The sequence below is a fragment of the Drosophila sulfurigaster genome, chromosome 4 (assembly GCF_023558435.1).
Source record: "Drosophila sulfurigaster albostrigata strain 15112-1811.04 chromosome 4, ASM2355843v2, whole genome shotgun sequence".
NCBI lineage: Eukaryota > Metazoa > Arthropoda > Insecta > Diptera > Drosophilidae > Drosophila > Drosophila sulfurigaster.
Window position 1 is genome coordinate 144,458 of NC_084884.1, and position 19,749 is coordinate 164,206.

The following is a 19,749-nucleotide window of genomic DNA, read 5'->3' on the forward strand; positions in this document are numbered from 1 at the left end:
TATCTTATCTATCATGATACATATTGTTGTAGGTTTCGACTGCAGTTACTTTTGTATTAATATGAATCAACAGACATTAAAACACAAAAATTACTTTAACAAGTAAGAAAGTTACAGTCGAGTGTGCTCGACTGTGAGATACTCGCTACCCATTTTGAATAAAAACAAAATATTGCGGTATTTTTAGTATACTAAAATACTAAAAATACACCATGATTCCTGAAAATTTGGTTGCGATCAGATAAAAATTGTCGAAGTTATTAAAGAAGTACTTTTGTATAAGCAATATCGCCTACTTACTAGGGGTCTTAGTTTGGCTGACAATCTGGTATATTGTGCCGCATATGGTATATTTTGAATGCGGTACTATATCGATATACTAAATATACCACTTAGAATATTTTTAATATTTTGGAATATTTTGAAAATAATACCGCAATATTTTGCTTTCATTCAAAATTCGAGCACACTCGACTGTAGCTTTCTTACTTGTTCTTTAATAACATCGACAATTTTTATCTGATCACTACCAATTCTCAACCAAATCATAAATACTATAGTTATTATTGTATAATTTAACCTAAGTGCGTTGACTCCTGAAAAGCTTGCGCTGGCTTTGGACCGAATTCTCACTGACCAAGGCCACGGGCAAGCTAAAGCGGCTGACGCCACAGCTGATGCAACTTCCATCGTTGCCGAACGTATTGCTGACACATATCTCGTTGCTGCCGGCCGCTCAGAGAGAGCTAGTAAGAGGTGCTGATGCGGCAGGTTGCTGTTGGCATGGGCATGGGTAATATAAGCGAATCTGAACTTCGTCAAGTTTTAGTTTATACCGAACCCATAACCAGAGCAGTCGCTCTCAATAAAGAATAAAAAGTAAACCTTATAAATCTAATATTCGAATCTAGTTAATTTTATACCCGCTACCCATAGGGTAGAAGGGTATTATAACTTTGTGCCGGCAGGAAATGTATGTAACAGGTAGAAGGAGGCATCTCCGACCCTATAAAGTATATATATTCTTGATCAGCGTCAACAGCCGAGACGATATAGCCGTGTCCGTCTGTCCGTCTGTGTGTCTGTCCGTCTGTCCGTCTGTGTGTCTGTCCGTCTCTCCGTATGAACACCTAGATCTCAGAGACTATAAGAGATAGAGCTATAATTTTTTTCGACAGCATTTGTTATGTTTGCACGCAGATCAAGTTTGTTTCAAATTTTTGCCACGCCCACTTCCGCCCCCGCAAATCAAAAAAATCGAATAACAAGCGTAATTTTAAAGCTAGAGTTGCGAATTTTGGTATATACAATAACTACTATAGTAGTTATGATTCCTTGGTTGCGATCAGATAAAAATTGTCGAAGTTATTTTGTTTTTACCATTTCCGTGTCAAATTTAGGGTTATAGGTTGCCAAAAACGGTTACTGTAAAATATGTGGAATTTGCAAATATATTGCTATTCTGGCAACGTGCAAAATGCAAAAATAACAAAAGCGTTCCACTTGTCCATTTGTGAAGTGGTGGTTCATTATCCATTTTTAGAAGTAATCTACATATGTAATTGTCTTCGAATTGGAAGAGACTTCATTATCGCAATTAATAATTTTTGCTTGAGGAAACAAATACAGAAATTTAATAATGGGGACTTTCACATCTATTAATGCGTGAGTTATACTATAGCAAATTTTGAGAACTTATCAACGCAAATAAGGAATTTTTTCTGTTGAAAAAATGTCCATGTAGAGAATTTCTTCAGCATGGGATCAGTGTTACGAAAAGCAAATGTTTCTTTGCATGCCTAACGTGTTTCGATTTGTGCATGCATGGCATTTAATTACCTTTTCGTTGGCTAAATTTGTGAAATTCAGAAAATAATTATCATTATCGTTTTACTGAGCAGCTCTATGAGAGCGATTGTTATTTAACACCAAATCATGTTGCTAAGTAGCTAACGTTGGCAGATCTCATTGAATCACGTTTACTAAGTTGGTATTAATGCCCGGTTTGTAAAAACTTTTAAATCAGAAACAGCAAACGTGAGGGGTTTATGGTCTGTAAAATGTAATTTTTCTTACGATCTATATACATCTATAGATAATTTTGCAATATACACAAAACCCAGACAATGGCTAAGAACTTCCTTTCATTTGTGGCATAGTATGTTGTGCGTTGCTTTAGCGTTCGCGAAATCCTTTCCAATTTGTCCTTCTTTAGAAACTAACTCAGTTGGGTACGGATATAACCTCCTGCCCAAAGTTATACAGCACCTCTGAAAGGGATATCGAAAGAGTGAAACAAAAATTAAGAATAATAGCACAAAAGCAATGCACAAGTAGTGGTATTTTTGGCTCTATTTGCATCTCCCGTTTTAAAGCAACAGCACAAACGCTTCAGTTTTAGCTAGACTCCACGTGTATCAAAACTATACAGTGTCGCCGTCAGCTCGTTACAGAAAAAGGCTGGATTGATTATACAAAAAGGATAGAAAAGGACAAAAACAAGACAAAATATTTTTCCATACATTTTATGTAATATCATTCTTTATTGGTTGCCAACTCGTTTAGAACATCGTCAATGTCATCATTGCAAACTTCTAAACTTTGATTTATTGTAGATTGGTTGCTTCCAATCATTTTTAAATATTTCTCAGGAATTTCATATTCATGGCAACATACGCCGTTCCGGCGTAGCCCAAACCTAAAAAGAAAAACAATTTCAATAAATGTGTGAAACAAAAGAGTATTAAAATATTTACCTGATCGATAAAATCGCATTTAAAGTTTCTATTTGCAGTCGGTTGCGCAATTTGGTTTTTACCAAATTAGCTTGGCTAAAAACACGCTCAACTTCTGCATTTTTGATCACGACACATCCACTGCACCAGATCCGGCTGATTTAGCCATGAATCACGGAACTTTTGTTTATAAACTTCTTTTGGCATCTTTCCCGCACAAATTTCACAATAAAAGTAACAACTGATAGCACTGTATATCGATATATACGATTTACGATTACAACAGGGTTACCTTCATTTAAAAGTGCTGCTATCGATATAAAAATAATGTAAATTTGGATTACTTTTCAGCACATTACAAAAAATAAAAAGCGGATAAAAAGGCCAGGTCAAAATAAAAAGGACAGATAAAAGGCTAGGGGATGTTTTAAATTTTTCCGGCTGACGCAGTTAAAAACCGGACAGATCTGTCCGGAAAAAGGATAAAACGGCAACACTGAAACTATACGACACTGCTTCGATATCTACATATGTATGTATATATATTGCGAATCGTGGCAGTGACCAAATTCTTAAAGGGTAATTCTCTAATTGGTTGTGGTATTTAATAGTGTTATTTTAGTATTATAACCTATAAAAGCGTCAAATGTATTTCGTGTATCATAACACATTTATTTATTTACTAGTCGGCCCGACGAACTTTGTTCCGCCCTTATGAAGTTGTTTTTTTAATTTATTGATTATTTTTGCCGATTTTACATTTTTCAATTTTCAAAATTTTTTCGATTTTTACATTTTTTTAATTTCCAAGATTTTTCCGATTTTTACTATTTTTTAATTTTCAAAATGTTGCCGATTTTTATATTTTTTTTAATTTTAAATTTGCCGATTTTACAATATTTTCAATTTTCAAAATTTTGGCGATTTTACAATTTTTTCAATTTTCAAAACTTTGCCGATCTTACAATTTTTTTCAATTTTCAAAATTTTACCGATCTTACAATTTTCAATTTCCATAATTTTTGCAGATTTTACAATTTTATCAATTTCCAAAATCTTGCCGATTTTTACATTTTTCCAATTTCAAAATTCTGCCGATTTTACAATCTGTTTCATTTTGCCGATATTTACATTTTTTTAATTTGTAAAGTTTTGCCGATTTAACTATTTTTCAATTTCAAAATTTTGGCGATTTTACTTTTTTCAATTTCCGAAATTTTGCCGATTTTTACATTTTTTTCATTTTCCAAAATTTTTTCGATTTTTAAAATTGTACCGATTTTATAATTTTTTCCGCTAAAATTGCTCGCTCATTCAACCATTCATTATTTTATTTTATTTATTTATTTTTATTTTAATTTTATTTTTTTTATTTTTTAAGATTTGTTTGTCTTGCTCGCGGCATTGCTGACTGTAAAATAAATATAAATGTATAAATACGTAATATCGTAATATCGTGTATGATACGTTACGCTCACAGCCTACTTACTGTTATTCATTACTATAAATGCAGCCATGTCGGTGGAGTAAAATTCGCGATGTCGAACGGGATAAAAAGTATCCTATAGCAGTCTCCTGGCTCTAAGATAATATGTTCTGCCGATCTTGATTTATAAGTGGTGAAACTTTATACACTTCCTTTTATATATATAGATTTAAAAAGGTTATCTATAATTAAAATTAATACTATTAACAGCAATGGCTGCAGAGGCCTTTAGCTTGGTATTTAGATATTTACATTTGTTTGCTTATTTTATTATTATTTTTAGAGAAGCTGATATGAGAGATTGCGGTGCAGCTGCAAGCGTGCCGTCGACAGCATTTGTTATGTTTGCACGCAGATCAAGTGCAAATCAAAAAGTCGAATAACAAGCGTTATTTTAAAGCTAGAGCTGCGAATTTCGGTGTATACAATAATAACAATAGTATAATATTTATGATTCCTGAAAATGTGGTTGCGATTAGATAAAAATTATCAAAGTTATTAAAGAAAGACTTTTGTATGGGCAAAATCGCCTTTTTACTAGGGGTCTTAGTTGCTTTGTCTGATAATCTGGAATATTTCGCACCGTATAGTATACTATATCTTTAATGCAGTATATACCTTTTGGTAAATTTTTATTTTGGCATACTTTGAGAATAATACCGCAATATTTTGCTTTTATTCGAAATGGGTAGCAGGTATATACATATGATATTCTTTTCTTCCTGCTTGAGTTTGTTTATTTTTTCACCCCTAACCATTTGGTCTAAATAGAGTATAAAGCATCTCTCATACAAGAGCGAAAAATCGCAGTGGCTACGGCGCGAATAAACGGCGTGATGTATTCCGCGCCAAAATCAAAATTGTGTTCAAGCCGCGGCGAATTTATTCGCGGTTCTTTTATTCACACGTGTGAATGACAACAAACGACAGCCACGAAAAAAGACATTCCGAAAAACAGCTAATCGCATAAACGTGAATAATAATAAAAGTGAATGAATTTAAGAATTTAAAACTGCTTCTCGCATTATATTATTATAATTATATTGTATCAAAAGCCAAAATATAGTAATTTAATATGTAAACAAGGCAAAAACTGAACACATGCATCACATGTGACGTCATCAGCGCAAAACATGAGTAAATTCCTCGCAATCTAATTTAATCGTTCTTGGCGGCAAGCGAAAAAACGCTGCATGCGCGGTTGTGGAAAAACGCTGCAAATTCGCCGTCAAAACGAGTTCGCACCGGTTTGGTGTGCATACATTCATAAGACGCGATTTACTCGCTTTGGTTTGAGAGATGCTTAAGGCGTCAAAAGTGAAATAAACAGCTGATTTCTATCGATATTGCACTTTTCCGCTAAATATTCCAAAATATTAGCAAAATACGGTCATCTTTTCAGAATCACTGCCGCATGATCGATTATGCATAAACTATTAGCCGCCTGTTACAATGTTCTACTTAACGGAAAGTTTTAATACGCATCCGAGTCTAAACAGTTAACATCACTATTAAAATTTATATATATATATATAAATATATATATAACGAAAGTAGAGTTCATTGAAATGTTTTATAATTTTGCACCCAATGTACAATAATAAAAGATAACAAAAATTGTTTTCTAAATTTTTAGATATCGATTACAAAAACCTAACCCAAATCATTGAATGTATTGACTTTGTATTGTCTTTGGTATTTTAATTGTGGCCGCACTGACGCAAAACAGATGTCAGAGTTTAAGCAAACTATGATCACTAATTTATAAAGCCATCAATCGAAAAATTTAAGCAGAAGGACCTCTAAAAATTTCTAGTGCATTTTGTATAGCTTTGCACGCATTACAGTTATCATATTTTCCAATGATCTCTTTTCGATTTAACCTCGATAAAATATCGCGTAACTGAAAAAATGTACCGAAAAATGGTGTCCGATATTTTTTACATTTCTCATGCATGTAAATAAACCGATTTTTTGTGTTTGGGATTTTACATGAGGTAAGTGTAACATATAAAATCTTTGATGATACGATCATGTAATTTCTCCCAAACCAATCATTAAATTATTATGTGTTTTTTTAATGAATATGCCAATATACATGTATGCATGCATGCAAGTTTATTGAGGTAATCATGAAATATATCGATAATTTCTAACATTTTGGTGCATCACAAGAGTAACGCATAAGTAACATTCATCGCAAAGTTAAACTCGAGTTACTGGAATACATACGTCCCTTATATGTAAGTGCCAACGCTGCTAATGGCTACTTACCTTAAAAAGAAAAAAACAATAATAAGTATTTTTCTGCTGCTAAGTTTATGGTAATTGGTGTTGCGAAGTCCGTGTGGTAATTGAAGTTATGCGAATTGCGACTTTATTGTACAATCAAAAATTTAATTATTAGTCTACGCTTAGGCGAGTGCAGCAGCGTGTAGTGTCAACTATGTATATATTTTCGAATGAGCTGCCAACCTATTTTGTAAATTAGAAAACCTTCAAAATGACATAAAAGCAGTAAAGTGCTATATTTGTCCAGGATTACGATACAAAAATTCGTATGTACTTCGTACAGATGCATTTTTGAGAAAATGATTTTTAATTAGTGTCGTTACATCTATGTATAAATTTACAACACATATTTATCAAATGTAATTAATAGTTTTGGGTAACCTGCCCAATCTTGTGTGTACTTTATTTAGTGGTGCCTTTTTATAGGTTATGTATAATTGCTTTTTGCTCACTTTTGGTTTTCCAATTTTTGCGAAACGCTCATATGAATATAAGTAGTGATTTTTTAAATGTACTATTTTGACTTAGTAAACTCAATTTTAAAATCGCAGTGGAAACTGCTATTTGCTGACACTTGAGTAAAACCCAAAACTGTTTATTGTTCTTGATTGCTTTCAGCGTGAAAACATTAAGGAAACATTTTAAAGAGTTGATCAAGATGACAGATTCGATGAAATTTGGACCGGAATGGTTACGCAATATGTCAGCGGAACCATCTGTTGTCGTTGGTAGCGGCAACAGTATGTCTGCTGTGGTAGGTAACAACTCTGGAGGCAACAATGTCGGTGGTATGAACAGCACATCAGGACTATCACTACATAGTTCTGGCAGTGGCGGAGGAAATCAAAGTCATACGACTGCTGCGTCTCGTAATTTGTTTCCTGAATATCGATATGGTCGTGAAGAAATGCTATCACTTTTCGATCGAAATTGTTTGTTACCGCAAATATTGCCATCTTTTAAGAAGTTATTCGTTGAGAAAGTGCAATACCCGTTGGCATTAACTCCCAGCTCCGAAGAGGAAATGATGAATAGCCAAAACTCGCCCGGTAGCAGCGTAAGTGCACTTACTCTTAAATATATTTTAAATTATGCATCTATTGGAACTATGCTACAGACTCGACCTGCCTGGCTTCAGCGCTCAGCCAGTGGTTTCGGCATATCATCGCGTGGATCTTCTATAAGGGTGGGAGCCACAATCGGCGATCGAGGTCGAATGCGTGGTAAATCTAGCTATCATTCGATATATCAGAGGCCAAGCGCACTATACGATGATAATAGCTTGTCGACTACAGCCATAAAGGTATGAACAATTATGAAATTCCGAGATTCGCATTTTAAACATTGGTTAATCTCTAGGCGGATCGCAATTGGAGTGAACGAAACGGTATTGGAGATTCATCCGCTGTTGGTAATCCATCTAGTGGCGTGACTGGCATAGAGTGGAACGGAACACCCTCTTCAAGTCCACGAAAAGAATTTTCAAGCCATAATCGTAATATGGAAAATTGGCGACGAAATCGTAATGAAGATGGCTCAGGAGATGCACCAACTTCTGGCAACTTAGTTGGCATGGAAGTTGTAGGATGGCGTAGTGGTGCCAACCAACAACGTTGGGGTAAGTTTAAGCGAATAATAATAATTTTAAATTACACTTTTATAATTACTCTCGCTGTCATTATGACTGTAAAACCAAATACTATATTTTTGACAAAGAGCAACGAAATGTAAAACGTTTCCAATAAGTTAAAAACGAAAGGACAAAACAAGATTCTTAGACTATGCACAATAGTTTCAGTTCGTCAATTATCTTGAAAAATGACTCAAGTTTCTTTATACTAAAGCACTTGCAATCGAAAGAGGGCTTTCTAAAAAGAATTTAGGGTCTTTGCGCAAAAATATCCAGAATATAAGGAAGTGAAGCTGCCATATAATCGCAAATATTATTTAAACAAATATATTATACGTTTAAGTTGGTTAGCTTTGAATCAAGTTTTTGTTCGTATTTCACTCCGCATACTTTATTTCCACAATTCTTCACATTCGTGCCAATTCGTGGTTTAAAATATCAAATCTTGAGCTTTACCTCGTACTGTGTTAATCAGATCTTGACCAGCTTTGAGGATTAAAAGATCCCAAACAATTATGGAATCAGCTCTGTGTCTGTCGTCTTTGTGTACGAGTATCTATCAAGTCTGAAATTCCTTGCTTTTAGTCATTGTAAATATCGTCCGAAGTCGTTGCCAAACTCTTGTTTTTTTTTTTGCATTGCTCCAAATATTCATCTTTAAAACGTTCTCTGGCTCAGCTCATTCCAAATGAATTTTCGCTTCGGCTTCAAATTCAAATATGAAAGTTATGGAACTTTCCGGGTTATACGGAAAGGTCTATATTTTCAGTCTACCAGGGACCGTTTGAGATACTAGAACGCCAGCAATGGCCTAGCAAGACATTTCGGGGTGTCCGTTGTTCAAATTTCTTCATTTCTTTCGTCCTTGATTATGCTTATTTTTGAACGAAATATATATATGAGCCATCTGAAGAAATTTTTATAAGGGTATTATAACTTTGGGCTTACAGAAAATTATGATTCCTGCGATCAGCTACACATTTTATAAGTTATTCAAGAATACGCTAAAACCGACTGCTACTTAATTGCTTTGCTTGACAATCAGGTATATTTTGTATTCTATTTCGATATACCAAGTATGCATTAATTTCAACAAACCAAAATTGCTTATCCATTATAAATGTATGCGTTAAATAAACATGGTTCCCTACCCTAATTTCACTTTTAATTCAGATGTTTTACAAATCTATAGCATTATTATTTTGAGCGGTAGTTAGAGTATCAGAGAACTTGACGTCACTGATATAGTTTCTACAAAGTTATCAGCTTTTACAACATTTTTATATTATTTTCATTAAAGACACTTATTTTGTTTAATTATCTTGGTAATGGAAAGAGTGTTAGAAGAAGACATAATGAATCACCCATTCTTATATTTAATCCAATGAAAAAATGCATTGTGACTCATCAAAAAGATGTATGGGCATTTCTAAAATCAAGCACAGTACGTACGCATGGAAAAAGGTAGTAATGGGAGCACTGATTGATTTTAGGTAATTTTACATTTTAAAGATAATTGCAAGACTCAAGTGATTCACACGGGACAGGAAACGGAAGTTCCTGAAAAGTCAACCAATTAAAACGCAAATGCACAAGCAATATTTTAGTACAACGAATTTTCAACTTGACGCCTTTTTACAGAACAAAGTTGTTTGCAAGTTTTTATACCCGCTACCCATAGGGTAGAAGGGTATTATAACTTTGTGCCGGCAGGATATGTATGTAACAGGTAGAAGGAGGCATCTCCGACCCTATAAAGTATATATATTCTTGATCAGCGTCAACAGCCGAGACGATCTAGCCATGTCCGTCTGTGTGTCTGTCCGACCGTCCGTATGAAACACTGGATCTCAGAGACTATACGAGATAGAGCTATAATTTCGACAGCATTTGTTATGTTTGCACGCAGACCAAGTTTGTTTCAAATTTTTGCCACGCCCACTTCCGCCCCGCAAATAAAAAATCGAATAACAAGCGTAATTTAAAAGCTAGAGTTGCGAATTTTGGTATATACAATAATTACTATAGTAGTTATGATTCCTGAAAATGGTTGCGATCAGATACAAATTGTGGAAGTTATTGAAGAAATACTTTTGTTTGGGCAAAAACGCCTACTTAGTAGGGGTCTTAGTTGCTTTGGCCGATAATCTTGTCCATTGTGCCGTCTATGGTATATTTTGAATGGTGTACTATATCGATATACCAAACATACCATTTGGTATATATTTAATATTTTTTAGTATTTTCGGTATATTTTGAAAATAATACCGCAATATTTTGCCTTTATTAAAATGGGTAGTGGGTATCTCACAGTCAAGCACACTCGACTGTAATTTTCTTACTTGTTTCAGTTTATTTACTATTATTATTTAATTTTTCAGGACGTTCGACCAGTTGGCGTGAAGAAGACGCAATACAAAGTGGCAATATTGATGGGTCTAGTTTTGTCGGGAGTACAGCCTCTAATATTCAACGATCTATTTCAACAATCGGAACTATAGGCACTGACCGTGCAAGTAACAATACGAAGATGCCAGGATTTACATCTAATGTTGCTGGTGCAATGCTAGTAGCTGTAAATCGTCAAGTCGGCTCATCTAAGGCTTGTCAGTCCCAGTGGTCAGGGAACAATCTAAAAAGTAATGTTGATGGCGATGACAACTTGCCGGAATGGGCAATGGAGAATCCATCTGAAATAGGGGAACTTTCGATGCTAGTGGTGCTTTTCACGGCGAGAGTACAGAATTTTATGAACAAATAAAAAAATGCAGTTCCAAGTAAACAAACCGATTCTGATACAATATCAACGTTGCCAAGGGAGTCTGAGAATTTGCGAGGTGCGAATGATGAAGCAATCAATTCGAAAAACAACTGCCAAATGCTAACGTCAAAAACCAAGCTACAGACAGCGAGTCAAATCCAATTTTACAAGCAGAAAGCATAAGGATAGGATCTCTTACTGGTGATATTACAATCCAACAAAAACCAACAACTTTAACAAAGAAGAAGCAAAACAGGAAATACCACGAGAATCAACATCAACGCATAAAACTGTATCTTCCAATCTTGCCGATATTTCCGAACGCTTTCAGGAAGTGGCCAACGAGGTGGAGAAACTTATCAATGATGATGGTGGTGAGGCTGCTTCAATCGTATTAAAGCCATCGACTACGCCGAGCAGTGGCATCAGTACTAATACCAGATACGAAATGCCAAACCAGATAAATGTTGTAGTTGATGAGGGACATCAACAATTGCAGCACCCGGAAGCTGCAACGAAAGCAATGCTTAACGAATGTTTGTCATCACATAAAACTTTGCCTTTCGTAGAACAGTTGGCGATGCAGCATCATCTTCAACAGCATCATCTATCGTCAGTACTACCACCACATCTAATTAATGTAAATCCAAATGATTTATGGTTTTACCGAGATCCCCAATCAAATGTTCAGGGTCCTTTTAGTGCGATAGAGATGACGGAATGGTATCGCGCCGGTTATTTCAACGAAAATCTTTTTGTACGTCGTTTTGCAGACAGCCGTTTCAGGGCTTTGGGTGACCTCATCAAGCTATGTCAAGGCAACATGCCATTTACGCATAGCCATCTGCTGCCAACTCCAATTGACTTAGATAATCTACAAATTGCATTGACGTCACGTAAGCCGGCAACGGCTTTAAATCTGCCATCTTTTCATTAGGCGAACAGCAACATCACCGTGGTGATGAACTCGAATTAAAGGCTAGTGTAACAGCAGCTGCTAACTCGTTAAGTGCTGCTATAAAGGGTCTTAACATCAACGTAAGCCCCAATGCACATAGTGTGGATACATCGCACATGCTGACTATGCGATTTCAAATGCTACAGGATCAGTATTTGCAACATCAGGAATATCAAATCCTCTCGGAGCTATCGAAAAATGAATGCTTCCAAAACCTTGATGCTGGGCAACGCGAAGCTATTGTACGGAGCAAGGTACAGATGTTGGTGCTACCTGAGTACTTAAGTAGTTTCAGTGGCTTAAGTAATTCGCTGGCTGCTCTTAATCCTATAGCTGGCAATCAATTGTATGACGCAATTGCCCAACAAGCCAAGAAGGATCAACAGCAGCACCAACAAATAATTTTCTCCAATAATGTTGATCAACGTCCGTTTCTGGATGCAAATGATTTTATATTGAATGCTCAATTAATGCATCAGCAACAAACTCAAGAACAACAAAAAGTCACATCCGATCAACAGGAGGCCACAAATAAGGTAAATGAATTACCCAGTGCCGATATCGACTTGTTGAACGAATATAATTTGCGAATGCTATTACGTGGTCCAGCAAACACTACAAATAGTCAGCAGACACTTTCTTCAGTTGCGAAACCAAATACAGGTGTTGATTTCATGTCCAATGAATCACAATTGCTGGCATCGCAAAACATCATAATGCCTATGTGGCCACAGCAGAATCAACAATGGCCTGCTATGCATAAAAATACAAAAGTCACTTTGTGGGATGTTGCCACTTTAGAGGAGGAGCAAAATCAACAATTGCTTCAACAGCAACAACTAAATGCTGCTTCCGATTGCAATGTAAACACTACTGTTAATTTAGAATTTGAAGCACCACCGCATCATGTCAATCATCAGTTAAAATTGGATGCCGAGCTTGAGGTTACTGTCAATCAAAATGAAAAACGAACTCAACAGAAGACAGTGTCTCTCATATCAGAGGAAAACATTCCAAATCGAAAGGATCAAGAAACTACAAGACAACTTCAGCTAAATGAATCAAATTTCAAACAATCCTCCAGTAAACAGGAACAGGCAGTTAGTAAATCACAACTGGAGGGAAAAATTTCAGATGTTAAGATAAACGAAGATGATCGCCGTAGGGAACAGACCGAAGAAAAGAAACGTCTTAAGGAAGAGCGGAAGCGCCAACAACAAGAAGATGACAAACGACGTGCCATCCTAGCGGAAGAAGAAAATTCGACAACAACAGGAGGAAAAGGAACGTCAGCAACAAATTCAAGCTCAACGTCGCAAGGCTTTACTTGGAAATTCTCAAGCTACAGCAGCTATTGTGCCAGGTAAGAACGAAATTGTTTGCTATTAAATGAAATAAAAATTAAATCTTCGATCGTTCTTTGGAAATTTATCTTGAAAATATCAAATTTTTAGTAAAACCTTGTTAATAGACGTTTCGAATACATACCTTGTGAATAGAATTAATGCTTATTTATAAAATTAAGGAAAAATATAGAAAACGAATAATTAGAAACAGACGAACAAATCTAGATACCGCTATGAGATTTTTTCATAACATACCGATGATATAAATTGTATGTGATGAAATTCATATTGAGATATGAATTTGATCTTAAATGTTAAGTGTCAAACACCATGTTCTCAAGAATTGCTCCGTGCCGACTACTATGTACTCGTATAGGTTTGTATTAGGGAACCGGTTCGAGCCTGGAGTGCCAAAATTACTGGCAAAAAAAATCTGTAGGGCTCTTGACATTGCGTGCGGCTATAAAAGGAGTCGGTAAGGCGGTTCCAACGTTACACTATGCGCGGGGTGCGAAGCCAAATCCACCGTAGGTTTAATGTTAAGATCTGCCTCTATTAGTTTAGTTTCAGTGGATTGAATAGCAATAACTAATAAATTACATCTGAAATTGAGATCAGATAGCCTTTGGATGAACAAAGGCTCTAAGATGTAGTCAACAATACCAGCACTACAGTTGTATGCAAATATTTGGAATCACAAATTAACTGGACTTATCCAAAGGTTTCTCCTGGTAGTCGTCAAAACCGTCGCTACATCTAGTGATCAGTCTTCGGTGTTAAAAATATGAGCCATCTTTACAATTTTGGAGGGTTGAATCGGAACAACGAAATATATATACTGGGCAGCCTTTTGACACTTCGACTATAGTCAATCGAAGCTTTGATAACGAACCATTTGTATACCCGCTACCCATAGGGTAGAAGGATATTATAAGTTTGTGCAAATTTGGTATATATAATAATAACAATAGTAGTTGTGATTCCTGAAAATTTGGTTGCGATAAGATAAAAATTGTGGAAGTTATTAAAGAAATACTTTTGAATGGGCACAAACGCCTACTTACTAGGAGTCTTAGTTGCTTTGGCCGACAATCTGGTAATTTGTACCGTCTGTTGCTTTTGATGACATACATATGTACATAAGTTGCAGCTGCGGCAAGAAGTCTTTGAACTCCTCTTAAACAAGTGTTAAGTGTTAATAGTGGAAAAACGAGTTCAGTTTCTTTTTACAATTTATGAAATTCTAAAATAATTTTCCATATTTTTGTGTTTATATATCCTGTGCTCATATGGTAGAAGCTGGCAACATAAAATGTATGTTACAGGCAGAATGAGGCAACTCCGACCTCATAAAGTATATACATATATTCCGTCAGTCTGTTCGTATGATCGTATGGATCTCAGAGACTATAAGATATAAAGTAAAACATTTTTCAGCAGCACTTGCACGCCAATCACATTTGTTATGGATTTTTGACACGTCCACTTCCGGTTGCGCAAATCGAATAGCAAGCGAATATATATATTATTTTTAAGGAATATTAATTTGATATATATTAAGAACTGTTTTGATTTTATTCAAAATGGCTAGCAAGTATCTCACAGTCGAGCCCATGCAAATTACATATTTCATTTGTACTATTTATTTTACTAGAAATCACATCACATCAAAATGTCGAAAAATTCACAATAATGTATCTATTACTTAACTTTCAGCCACATATACAACTGGCTCAGGTCAGAAATCGAGCAGTGGCGCTAGAATAGATCACTCAGCATCACGTCCACAAACTAGTTCAATGGCTCCTTGGTCCTTGCAATCGTCAAGTATAAATACGGTTGCCCCAGGATTGGCCGAGATTCAAAAGGCAGAAAGGCGCGAGCGTCGTGCTGATCTTCAGCGTCAACAAGAACAGCTAGATAAGCAAATTCGAGCTAACGCTGCTGCAGCAGCTGAAGCGAATGATGCACTCCTTAAGTGGCAAGCCTCACCGGCACCCGCACAAGTCATGAACTTAGTTGATATTCAAGCTGAGGAAGCCAAGCGTCTCGCCAATGAATTAGTTGAGCAGCAACGACGCCATCGAGAGCACGAACAACATCACCATGGGGCTGGCCTATCAACAAACAACATAGGTGTGCCTGGAGCTTTGTCTAATATCTGGGGCAGTGCTAATAAAGCATGGAGCGGTGGGTCGGTAATAACTAACCCAAGCTCAACTGCAACTAGCAACGTTGCCTTGTGGGACGATATAACAGTTTCTTCAATCGCATCGAAAAGTGTGACCTTGAGTACATCTGGCACTTCTGCGCTCGGTACTGCTCATCAAACAACTCACAAGCCGCAGCATATCCAATCGCAGTCAAAGAATTCGGCTGTCTTACCTAGCACGCCTCGTAATTTACGCAAAAGTCAAACGCTGCCAGTCATGCAGCCTCATAATATAATATCAAAGAATGTTAAGGCTCAGGTACATCAGATGGAAAAACCAAGATCAAACCAACAAATAAAGCATCGTCATCTGGAAATGAGGACAAAAAGTTGAATTCTAAAAGTCAACAGCATAGTAGCAGTGATAGCGGTTTATCTCTAAACAAATCAATAATCAGTGATTACGAAAACGAGTTCACTATTTGGTGCATGAAGAGTTTGGACAATATGTCCGCCAAAGTGGATGGTAAGTTGTCTTGTGATTCTTGATATGCGATTTATAAAATAAACATAATTGAACTTTCAGTACCTACATTTGTAACATTTTTGCAAGACCTTGAAGCACCATATGAAGTCAAGGATTATGTTCGTATTTATTTAGGTATGTACACCACATTTTATTTTGTCACTTGGCGCTTATTATCAGAGAACTTAAGAGTTCTACTTCGCATTCAGCACCAAACTGGAAAATTTATTTAGCTTGATTTTACGCGTTTTACAGGGGATTATTAAAGTTACAAATTAGAAAAAAATATATATACATATATATATTTTACTGGTCTTGCAACTACTTGAAAAAATGACAATGGAGAGAGACAGAAAAATATGTTTGAGGGGAAAAAACCCCGTGGCAAAAATAAAATAATAAATAATTTTAATAAGTGGGAAAAATTATTGAATGGTATTACAAAATGCGGAATAAATGCAAGGACATATTAAGGTTATATGTTGGGATGCCACACAATTGTTTGTGTTAAATCAACCTCAATGCTATACCACTACCCATGTATCTACAGGAAATTTATGTAACAGAAGGAGGCATCTCTGAACCCATAAAGTGAATATGTATATTCTATATATGTATAATAATACGATACTAAAACAGCAATTTTTTTTTTGGTTGCACGAAGAAAAAATTATATATTTTGGGAAGAATACACACATGTTTGTCATTGCAATAGTGCGCATTATGGCATGTAAGAAGAGACTTGCTAAAAAAATATTCTTATTTTAATATTTACAACTAAAATTATATAATCAAAAATTATATATTATATAAATTCTATTCTTATTTGATTCAGGTGAAGGCAAGGATTCCAGTGATTTTGTGAAACAGTTTTTGGAGCGACGTAGCAAGTATAAGAGCTTGCAGCGTGCACAAAATGCACATAATGATGATATGTGCAAACCGGCACCGGCTATAACTCCAAGCAATGACAATAGCGATAACAAGGTAAAACCTTTTAAATGAATAAATTAAACTCGTTTTAATTTCAATTATATTATTTCTTTATTTCAACAAATAGAACAAACAGAAGAAGATAAAGAAAAGTAAGATGACAAAAATGGATGCACGTATTCTCGGATTCTCTGTAACTGCCGCTGAAGGTCGTATTAATGTGGGAAGTCGCGATTATGTTGATGGACCATAACCCAGAAATACCCTTAAACACAACATTTGGATATTTTAAAAGCAGTTAATTATAATGAATATAAATTGAAATGCAGAATACTATTGAATGTGGCAATAAATCTGTTATAAATAAACGCATACACTGTATGCATACATATGTACTCTGTCTTAATCTTATGGACGAGTAAGTTAAGCATATTTGAATTAAATGAACTGTCTTGTTAAATATGTGGTGGCCCCAATGATAGTATTTTATACAATGTTTTCTTGTCAGTCATCAGCTTAATGACCAAAAACTTATTAAAAACTATTCGTAATGTAAGATCTTTCCTATAATATTCCTACAATATTCGCTTTAGGTTCGTTCAAAACATTCGCTAAAATGAATGTATTCGAATTGAATTGAAAGGAATACCGGCTCAAACCATTCGAAATTTAGTGGATTGAGAGGGTATTAATGAAAAATCTAAAACATTCGATTTGTATGCGAATTCTGTGTATTCATTTTCTGAAATTCGGTAGCAGTGCATGATTTTCTCAATATCAAAGGAAGATAACTACTTATAAAGTATTTTTAAATCAAATTTCGTTGATGTTTCGTTTCAATTTTTATTTTTGCACCCTAATAAGAATAACAACAAGAAAGCTACAGTCGAGTGTCGAATGTAAGATACCTGCTACCCATTTTGAATAAAAACAAAATATTGCGATATTCTCAAAATATACCAAAAATACTAAAGATATACCAACTGGTATATTTGGTATAACGATATAGTAACACATTCAAAATATACCATAGACGGCGCAATATACCAGATTGCCAGCCAAAGTAACTAAGACCCCTAGTAAGTAGCCGTGATGCCCATACAAAAGTGTTCATTTAATAACTTCGACAATTTTTACCTGATCGCAACCAAATTTTCATGAATCACAATTATTATAGTTCATATTGTATAAGTTAATGTGCCGTACAATACTGTCGTCAAAAACAGTCAGGCTTTGGCGAACGTCGACGGCGGCCTAAATGTAATTAATTGCCGATCTAGAGTTTGTATGCTGAAAGTGCAATGCTTCGTGGGGATTAGCTTTTGTTATGCTTAAGTAGATCGTATAAGAAGCTCGAGCTCTCAAGAGCAAGATCACATAAAAAAATATTAAAACATAACTTTAACTCATACAAAAATACGCGATAAAATTACTCTTGTTATTCGAGTTTTGGCAATTTGTGGGTACAGAAGTGGGCTTGGAGTGGATTTAAAATCTACAACGAAAATGTCAGCGAATGCAAGTTTGATCGTGTACTACGCGAATATATTAATAATGTAATTATTCTATGAAAGCACATAGCGGAAAGGATTTTTTCTCACACCCATCCGACCATCGAGGCAATTGTCGTTTACGCCAGATCTTCTGTTTCTTGTGGTGTAAAACAGCTGATGCGGACAGCAAAGATGGAACGACGAGTTTTTGTTGTTGGCCGTTATATACATACTTACTAGTTGACCCAGCGAACTTTGTTCCGCCCTTATGACAATAAATAAGCAGATTTTTATTTTTTTATTATTTCATTCTGTATTTTAGTACATAGGTTGCTCTTCACCAGAGAATGGCACGGGTATACACACTCAACGGGTGCACCCGTTACTCATGTGCCTTTTCGGTAGCCTTACACTCGCGAGTGCGAGTGGCCAAAATATACACACTCGCGAGCCTTATCGGAAGACGTATCGGAAATTTAATTCTTTTAAATTCAATTCATATTCTTGGCAGTTTGCACATTGTACCGGACCATTGCGTTTGTGCGGTTCCTCAACTGTAATTCGGCGGTGCAGCAGGAACTGAAGATTGTATATAGGGTGCACTTCGTATTTCTTCAGGGGCTTATTTTCTGGCTCGAGCTCAACCTTATAGAGTGGCTGCGGCTTTCTATCCCTGTTAAGGATATTGAAGACTGTCTTTGCGCTAAATCCCTTCTCTTGTAGTGCCTTTGTTATCTCTGCAGGCGTTACTTCAGATTCTATACCCTTAAGTACTTGCAAGCCTTTGCTGCTTTTAAGCTGATACGTGTAAAAGTTCTTTTTATTATCGGTAAGATATTTCGATAATACTCTGTAATTGTCTTCAGACTTCATTTGAACTTTTGTTTCGTGAATGTTGCCCTTTACAAGGGGTATTATGTGGAAGTTATCCTTGCCAATAAGCTCAATAATTTTGTTAACGAGAACGTTGAAACTTTTTCTCGTATATAAATAGCCGGAGGCTTTGGCTTCCTTTCTCGACTTCAGTAGATTCGGCCGCCTCAACCTCATAGGCGTCTGCCAAGATTTTGAATCGGTTCGAGTTCATGTCCGTTTCTATTGCAGCTAGGCTAGCATTGCCACGGGTTTATTTTGCGTTGAGAATTTAGAGGACTCATCTTTCTTTTAATTTGAATGTAGCGATCCATACCAGTCTGCACAGCCGGCTTAATGGGTTCATTGTTTTGTTCTTTTTTCGGGCAGCGCAGCGACTTACGTAGTTATGTTTGCGCTGCTAGCTGATGATGTCGTTAAACGCGCTGTCGATACAGTTGCGGTTGTTGTTGTTGTTGCGGTTGACGTTGTCAGCGAAATTGCGGAGCTGGTTACTGCGCTCTTAGGCTGCAGAGACATCGATGGAAGCGAGGGAGAGCATGAGCGCGCTCTATAGCTCTCTAC

The 19,749-nt window shown here is 35.9% G+C and overlaps 1 protein-coding gene and 1 long non-coding RNA gene across 2 annotated transcripts; one reads left to right on the forward strand and one right to left on the reverse strand.

Annotated features, from left to right (window-relative positions):
• Positions 1-2,428: 2,428 nt before the first annotated feature.
• Positions 2,429-3,033, reverse strand: LOC133846968 (uncharacterized). The gene is made up of 3 exons (XR_009895100.1): positions 2,757-3,033; positions 2,523-2,698; positions 2,429-2,460 (listed from the first exon to the last, which is right to left on the reverse strand). It is a non-coding gene; the product is annotated as an uncharacterized LOC133846968 (long non-coding RNA).
• Positions 3,034-7,131: 4,098 nt separating this feature from the next.
• On the forward strand, positions 7,132-17,208 carry LOC133846908 (GIGYF family protein Gyf). The gene is given in 13 exon segments (XM_062281621.1): positions 7,132-7,570; positions 7,631-7,816; positions 7,873-8,131; positions 10,525-10,839; positions 10,842-10,921; positions 11,110-11,827; positions 11,830-13,123; positions 13,125-13,225; positions 14,925-15,667; positions 15,670-15,886; positions 15,947-16,021; positions 16,722-16,873; positions 16,947-17,208. Coding segments are annotated over 13 exon segments (4,665 nt in total). The 5' UTR covers positions 7,132-7,171; the 3' UTR covers positions 17,073-17,208.
• The last annotated feature ends 2,541 nt before the right edge of the window (positions 17,209-19,749 follow it).